We start from the raw sequence: 8,297 nt of genomic DNA, 5'->3' as shown, positions 1-8,297 counted from the left end.
GGCGGGCACGGAGCCGCTCCCGCTGCCCCCGCCCCGCTCGCAGCCCCTTCCCCGAGCACTCCGGGGCCGCTCCGGTCCTCGCTGCTGCCGCGCCTCCCGTTGCCGCGGCAACCCGCCGGCTGCGCTTCCCGCCGCCGCCCCACCGTGCCCCGCGGTCCGCCGCGCTGGAGCCCCGCGATTGGCGGCGCGGAGGGGCGGGCTCTGCGCTGGCGGCCGGCGCTCAGGGCAGCTCGCTGGGCTGTCCCTGCTGCAGACACCGCTGGGGACCCGCGGACGCCACTCCTCCCCCTCCCTTTCCTCGGTGCCGGTGCCGGTGCCGGTGCCGCGCCCCCGGCCCGCGGGACCCGCTCGCGCCGCCGGCCCCGCGCCGCCTCCCATTGGCCCTCCGCCTCATGAATATGCAAAACCAGCCCCGCGGTCGCCCAATGGCAGGAGGGCGCTCATTAAATATTCGCTCAGCTGCGCGCGGATTGGCCGGCGTGCGCCCCGCCCCGGCAGCGGGGCAGGCCGCCCCCTGTCGGCGGCAGGAAGGGGCGGGCGCGGCGCCGGGAGCGCGACATGGTGGGCGCCGGGGCGCGCGGGGCGCCGGTGCCGCCGGTGCTGCCGCTGCTGCTGCCGCTGCTGCCCGCGCTGCTGCTGCGGGGCGCGGCCGCCGGCATCGCCGACAGCGTCGTCTGGGCCGTCAACGCGGGCGGCGATGCCCACGTGGACGTGAACGGCATCCACTTCCGCAAGGACCCGCTCGAGGGCCGCGTGGGCCGAGGTGAGCGCGGGGGGACGCGCCGGGGGCGGGGGTGGCCGGGGGGCTCCCCGCGGGTCCCGCTCCGCCCGCGCCGGGAGGTCCCGCAGTGCCGGCGGGGTGCGGGACCCGCGTGCTGCCGGCCCGCGGGGGGCCGGGGGGTGGCCCCGCAGCCGCCCCGGGGACGGCGAGTGCCCCCGGGCATCCCCGCACTGTCCCCGCGGGGCCGCGGCCACCCCGTCCTGCAGGCGGGCCCAGCCGGGCCGCAGCGCCCGTCCCCGCGGGCGGCGGGATGAGCCCTGCGGGATCGTGTCCCCGGCCTCGGGCTGCGGGTTGTGTAATGCCGGGGGAAGTGGCTCCGCGCGGGCTTGGAGCGGGATTTGGGCTGGAAAGGCGGCGGCACCGCTCGGGCTGCCAACCTGGTCGCCGAGGTGCGTTTTCTCCCGTTTTCCCCTGAAGAGCCCCGGTTCCACAGCAGGGTCTGCCAGCCCGCAGCGCGCTCCTGGCAGTGAGGAGGACACGCTGTGCCTGCCCTTCGAGCCGCATCCGAATCGCTCGCAGTGCTGGTCCTGAGCTCGCCTGGGCCCGGGGCTGGGCTGGGCTCGGCTGGGCTGCTCCGTGCCCCACTCCTGGCAGCGTGTTCAAGGGCAGGGACACAAGCAGAAGTGGAGGCAGATGGGATGTCATCAGCTGCTCTAACTATTGATCAATAAAATCTTCACTCTACCAGTCAGGATAGGATGTAGAACTACTATTGCACTTGGGTTACCTTTTCTTACTTCCAGTGAAGCCACTCCAGTTGTATGAATTGTGCACGTTTCTGATAATCAGTGCACCAAACCTGGTTGATTCATAGATACATTAAAAAGTTAGCTGTGCTGAGCTGCTCTGCAGACATTTCCAGATGAGTGAGGGGGTGTGGAGAAGATGAGCTATCTGTTGACTTTTCAGTCTAACCTTTGCTGTTTCTGTGTAGGAAGGTGAGGATTTTCCTGTGCTGTACGTCTGGAACTGCCATTGCTTACCCTGCATGGGTGCTACCCAAACAGAGAGCTTTTTGGGCACAGTGGATACAGAGAAGGTTACATTTAAATTCTAATATGGTTTGTTTTTCATACTCATGGAAGCTGAGGCCTGAGTCGCACAAGGTGCCCTCACTGCTGTAGGTCAGCTTCACTTCACAGGCCTCTCACATGTGTGACTTGAATGTCCTTGTGGACTTGAACAATTTATTTTTTAGTTGAGGACGAAAAAGGGTCTTTCTTAAGCACATTGTGCCATGCTCTTCCTTTGGGGGAAGCCTGTGGTGTCTGCTCTGCACAGCAGGCTGTTGCAGTAATTCTGCTTAGCCAGTGGTGCCAGGCACAGTGGAGACTTTACCCCTTTGAGCTCTCAGCTGCATTTCCCTCAATGCCTTTTTATTGCACCATTGTTCATTTACTGTGGGTTCCTCTCTGTTGATAGGCATGTAATGGCTACAGCAGAAATATATGGCTGACTGGGAGGAAGTGACCTAGGGACAGTAATTCTGGGCTGTCTTGCCCCTGGGCAAATTAAAACCTTTTTTTCAAGCCCCAGTTCAGCTGCTGTGCCCTGAAGGGCTGAATGTGCTGATGGCAATTACAGAACTAGGCAGGTGCCAGGCATAGTTCAGTTACAGCTTGATGGGTGCTGCTCACTCCTGGTGAGCACCCAGAGTGCTGCAAACCCCAGCTCACCTCCCCAGTGCTGCCAGCACAGCTCTGACACTCAGGTGACAGGTCTTCCTCTCCAGTTACCTTCTTGGCTATTAAAGGACTTTCTTCCTGTGCTGGCTTTCCTCTAATAGAAACTGACTTCTGTGGAGTCCTTGGTTCGCTATCACTGTAATCTGTAGCTGGCCAGAAATACCTGTGTGGGAGGACAGGTTAAACTTTTCACCCTCTGTGTTTCTGGTGATTAGAGTGTTCAGTGCTTGCACCCAGGTCTGAGTGGTAGAGAGGAGTGGAGGATTGCCTGAGCAGCCCTGTGTGAAACAGGAGACTAAGAACTGGCATTAATTTCCTCTCACTCGTTTGCATTGGCTCTGTCTTTGGCAACGTGCTCTGGGTTAGTAGTTCTTGCTTTGTCTTGGCCAATGCAGTGTCTGTAGCCATGGAAATGGGGGTGGAAGTGGTAAGTGTCAGCAGAGAACTTTGTCTGGATCAGCTTCTCCTGCCTGAAGTGCCAATGGGCAGATGGTGTCCGCAGCCTTCCCTCCCGCCCCTGCTTCGCTGGGGAGTCATTTGATTCTCAGCTCTGGAGGCATCGAGTCAGTTTGCATTTGTACAGTAACCCTGACGCAATAAAATGCCAAGCTGAGTTACAGTCTTTTGGGGGCTGCTCTAGAGGTGGTGAAACAATGACTGAGAGGAGGCAAATTTCGTGATTTCTGTTATTTTGTCAGTTACTGTCCTGTTTGGGAATGTTGTTTGGGCCTTTCCCAGGGGACTGTTCAGATGCCTGCAGGCAGCACCCATTTAAGCTGGGTGGCTCTGGGAACAGCAGCTGATGGAGCTGTTGGTGCTTTTGAAACCCTTGTGTATCCTGCTTCCTTCTTCCTCTCTTCAGACTGACGGGTATTGCGGGGCTGTGATGAGAAGAAAGGGCATTGTAGGATGCCTCATGCTTCTCACACTTCTGCCATCCCTTCGGTTTTCACTTGAGGGGGATGAGTCTGTGAAACCTCGTGCCATCAACTGCTACCTTCAAATCTGTTGTATCAATGAGTCAAGTCAGTCCTGTGTCCATTGGTCTTGTTTTGTACTCAGAGTTTGAAATTTGAAAATACCATAAAAATATTCTAAGTGTTTTTCCTCTTAGGAACAAGAGCCAATGGCCAAGTCCTTGGACTTTGTGCAGTTTGTGAAACAGGCTCTTCTTTCTAAAATGCTGCAAGTGAGTTTACTGTGTCTGGACGGCAGCAGGCCCAGACCTGGTTTCCTACAGGACCCAGTTCTGGGGCTTTGGCTGCCTCTGCCCCAGCAGAGCGAGGAGGGGAGACAGGTCTGAACTGGCGTGAGTGCCACTTGACTTCAGCACTTCCAGAGTATCTGAAGTGTTTCTTCCACATGCCTCAGAAATTAACCCTTCCTCTCCCTCTCTTGTGCTTCAAACTCAGCTTCTGACTATGGAATGAAGCTTCCAATCTTGCGGTCCAACGCGGAAGACCAGATTCTGTACCAGACCGAGCGTTACAACGAGGAGACCTTCGGCTATGAAGTTCCCATCAAAGAGGAGGGTGACTATGTGCTGGTGTTGAAGTTTGCAGAGGTCTATTTTGCACAGTCTCAACAGAAGGTAAGCAACAACTGCTTGTGTGTCTGTGGTGTGAGCTCCTGGCTAAGGCTGTGTGTGCTCTGGTTGCCTCTGACGCTTTGCATGCTGGAGGAAGGAGTGAAGTAAGGCACTAATGGTTAACTTAAGTTTCTAGACCTCTCTGAAAGTTCAGAGCTCTCTCCCACATTCCAGCTGTACAGTCAGACTGAAAAACTGCATTTTGAAGTATTCAAAAATCGTGTCCAACTAAACATAACTAACAATAGAGTTTTACAACCTGTTTGGGCTCTGCTGGCATTGAGTTTTTTGCCTTTATCCTGAACACCTATTCCTGACCTGACAGCGTGGTTGTGTTGGAGGAAGTATTGCACAGATTGAAGCAGGGAGGGGATCTGGGTTAAGTAACCTACTCAAACCAATTTTTATGAGTGAAGTCAGACTTGATACTGGTTCAGTCTGATTTCTGAAAGCACAGAATTAAATTTACCTTCCTTGTTGCCCACGTCCACTTTTGAAACACCTCATGCACAGAGGTGGAAACAGAATCACAGAGAACTCAAAGCCTTGTGATAAATTGGGGTAGGAGTGGTTTGTGTAATAGTCTCTTTCCTCTGACTCCATCAGCTGCTTTAGAGCTGATCTCCTTAAGCACTGTGCTGCCTTCCTGCCAGAGAGGTATTTCAGGGAACAGAACTGGTGGGGCTGGCTCACAGGACGGATGCAAAAAGCAGCCTCAGATTAAACTGACGGGCTGAGGCATCTTTGGTTCCTCTTCCTTGATGTGGTTCTGCTGGGATTCCCCAGGTGCTGAGTGAAGTTTGAGTCATTACAGCTCTGAGGAGGACTTTCACTCTGAATTCACAGATGTGGTTAGCAGTTAAACGTTTTGTCTCCTTCAGACCCTGTGTTCTTCACCAGCTTGTTTCCTCTTCTCTGTTCTGCTGCAGGCTGTTAGTTAGAAATGACTTCACTCCCTGGGGTGTGGTGTGGCACAGTCACCCTGGGGTGGTGGGAGAGGTCCTCAGACTGGAGGTGGAAAGAAAGTTGTGAAAGAAAAGTATGAATAAACCTGATTAAAATTGTTCTGCCCTCAGTTCAGAACAGCAAATATAGGGGGTATTTGAGAAGGGGGAGGCAGGTTTCAGAGTATTTTAAAGTAATGTTAATGCTTCAGTGTCTTTACCTGACTGCTTTGGGCTCTGCATCCTTCCCAAGGGAGTGGGGCAGTGCATGTTACAAAGCTCTTAGGTCCTGTGTGCATAACAAGAGACCTTCCCTGTTCTGTTCCCATTTCAACTGTCACGTGCCTGAATCTGTTCTGACTCTCTGTCATTTCTTTCACCCCGAAGGTATTTGATGTTCGCTTGAATGGCCACGTGGTGGTGAAAGACTTGGACATTTTTGACAGAGTTGGACACAGCACAGCTCACGATGAGATCATTCCCATGAGCATCAAAAAGGGGAAACTGAGTGTCCACGGGGAGGTTTCCACATTCACAGGGAAGCTCCACATTGAGTTTGTAAAGGTAATAAACCTTTCAGGGCAGAGCTCTCATCTTCCCTTTTCCCTTTTTCCCCAGCTCTGTGGTGCAGGTGTGTGCTGGAGGAGAGGGAATGGTGGGTGGGGAGACCATTTCTTGCCTCTGAGCTGCAACACTGACTGACTTTGCTTTCTCCAGGGCTACTATGACAATCCAAAAATCTGTGCCCTATACATCCTGCAAGGAACAGTGGAAGGTAAGCACAGTTTTTGAGCCAGAAGGCTCTTCCCCCTTGGAGAGCAGCCTGTTGCTTCTCAGACTATGAGATCATAGCTCTTGCTGACCCACATCTGCCAAAATTGTTTCTCTCTCAGTGAGTTCCCACAGAGTGCAGTTGCAGAGTGAAGTAGGTGTGTAATGTCCTTGTTCTCCTCCAAGTCACACATTGTGTCATTTTGGATTGAGAAAAATCAGTTTGTTTTGGAACTTCCTGTATATGAGGGAGAGGAGAAGGGAGCATGTCTGGTCAGTCTCAGCTTATAGCTACAGATAAATTCCCTCTGGCCTTGGATGGCAGCAGCAGCCCTGCAGACAAGTAATTTACAGAGTTCTTTTAGGTAGTAGTTATGTGTTTCTTACCTGGAGCTTTGTTTCACCTTCTTAGCTTGAGGACAAGGCAGAGTTTTCTTCAGTATCAGTTCCTCTGAATAGCAGTGGAGATTGCTAGGAAAGTTCTTGTTCCTCCTTCACTCTCTTTGCAAGTGTGCTGGAGTTGAAGCCCCTTTAGCTCCTGAACAGGGCAGGTTGAGGACCCCTCTGATCAAACCATCAGTTTGCTTTACAGTTGGTCAGGGATTGCCAAGGGCTGCTGAAGATTTGGTGAGAACCTTGTGGCCAGATGGCACTTTGCTGTGTGTGGGACCTGCAGGCTCAGAGGGCTGGATTTGAGTGGGGTAGGGCCACGCTGCTCTGATAGCTCTGGCATTGTGGGGTGCAGTGATGAGGGGTAGGACCATTCATGGAAAGGGTTGTTCCCATTCCTCTTTGCACCTCTCTCTGCTGGTCCTGCCTGGATTTCACTGAGCAGCTGCAGTGTCTGTGTGCCCTAAGTGTGCTTTTGTGCATTAACTTCTTCATGTGACACATAGATGGGATGGAAGAGTAGTGTTTTTGCAGAGAGGATCCCTGGATGCTCTTACCTTATGGAGGAAAGTAATAGTGCTGTGATCCTGTGTGAGGGAGGATGTTCCTGCCTGTGGGGGTGTTCTGGTTGTGGTTTCGATGTGATGTCAGTTGCCCTCTTGCCTGTGTTGGATGAGGGAGAGGGGAAGGGAGTGTCTCCAGTGATATCCCATTTTACATCCTGCCTCCTTGCAACCTTTTGTCTTGTCCAACAGATGTCCCAAAGCTGCAGCCGCACCCTGGTCTGGAGAAAAAAGAGGAAGATGATGATGAAGATGAATATGACGATGGCTCCAGTGTCAAAAAACAGGCGAATAAGAACCGGGTTCAGTCAGGCCCACGCACACCAAATCCCTATGCCTCGGACAACAGCAGCCTCATGTTTCCTATACTGGTGGCCTTTGGTGTCTTCATTCCTACCCTCTTCTGCCTCTGCCGGTTGTGAGAGGAAGCCCCACAGTGCATCAGCCCGGGGGCTGGGAGGGAAGGAGTTGGACCAAACACGGTTGCTTTCAATTTCTCCATATTGTTCATAATTTAAGGAAAAAAAAAAGATGATTCATTTGGAATGAATAGCAATGAATAGCAGGTCCAGGTAAGAGGGAGCTTACCTTCCCCCTGCCAGCAAGCAGCAAGGCCCTTGCCTTCCCCTTCGCACCGTGTGCAGCCTCTGATTCTCCCTGGGGCATCCAAGAGTGACCTGAGTCCTGGCTGGCTGTGTATTGGGCTGTTGAAAGCTGATGTTACCCGTCTTGGGCCACTTCCCACACTGAGGGATAGCAATGTGCTGCGAGATCTCTGCCTTTACTGGGTGGAATATGCTTCCTTAATCAAGGAAGCAGCTCTTAAAGCAAGGCCTGGGTACATGTCCAGGAGTGTGGAAGTGTTGCGGTGCTGTTGGGTGTCAGATGACTACGGAGGACAGAGCCTGGCTCAGCATCTCCCTGGATGTGCAGCACGAGGGGTGGTACCCGCCTGCCTGAGGATCCCACAACTCCAGCTCTCCGCTCGGCCTCCACAGGGATGGTCCCCTCCGAGGACTGTGAGCTGCGCCAGGAGCAGAGGGATTTATTGGCCTGATTTGCTGCACCAGTTGGGAGAGACTTTCCTAGTTTGGCAGTTGCAATGTTTTTCCCATCGCAGAGGGATTCTGCTGTAGCCTGAGAGAGGCTGACGTTGTTGGCGTCTGATCAGATGCACTTGTTTTCTGTATTGATTATTGATTATGGCTTTTGTTTCCTTTAATATCCTTTTATTTTCGAAGGTTTTGTTTTAAGCCCAGTTCCTTGTTCTACCCTTTCTAGCGAGTGACCTCTCCTTTGGAAGAAGCTGAAGATCAGGTGACCTGGAGAGGAGGCTCAGGACTTGTTCCTGGACCTTCCTAGGGGTTAGCTCCCTTCTCCATGACTCAACAACCTGTACTGTGGGACAGAGCAGAGCAACCCTGCGAGTGCTGCCTGTGAGCTCTCATTCCCTGTGTAGGCACCAGGCCTGCTTGCAGCAGTGGGAAGTGGGGCTGGTCAGTGTTTACAGTGAGCTTGGCCTTTTGCATATCCCAGCAGTGTAGCAAAGGGGCAGATGTCCAGCGTTTCAGTCCT

General features: G+C 53.6%; 1 protein-coding gene across 1 annotated transcript; it reads left to right on the top strand.

The window, feature by feature from the left end:
- Positions 1–518: 518 nt before the first annotated feature.
- On the top strand, positions 519–7,242 carry MLEC (malectin). The gene is made up of 5 exons (XM_071572102.1): positions 519–763; positions 3,879–4,057; positions 5,386–5,562; positions 5,716–5,773; positions 6,915–7,242. The coding sequence occupies exons 1-5, from the start codon at positions 559–561 to the stop codon at positions 7,142–7,144; spliced, it is 849 nt and encodes a 282-aa protein (XP_071428203.1). The 5' UTR covers positions 519–558; the 3' UTR covers positions 7,145–7,242.
- The last annotated feature ends 1,055 nt before the right edge of the window (positions 7,243–8,297 follow it).

This window comes from Pithys albifrons, chromosome 17 (genome assembly GCF_047495875.1).
Source record: "Pithys albifrons albifrons isolate INPA30051 chromosome 17, PitAlb_v1, whole genome shotgun sequence".
In the NCBI taxonomy this organism is placed as follows: domain Eukaryota; kingdom Metazoa; phylum Chordata; class Aves; order Passeriformes; family Thamnophilidae; genus Pithys; species Pithys albifrons.
Note: the sequence above shows the minus strand (reverse complement) of the source record. Positions and strands in the feature narration are given on the sequence as shown.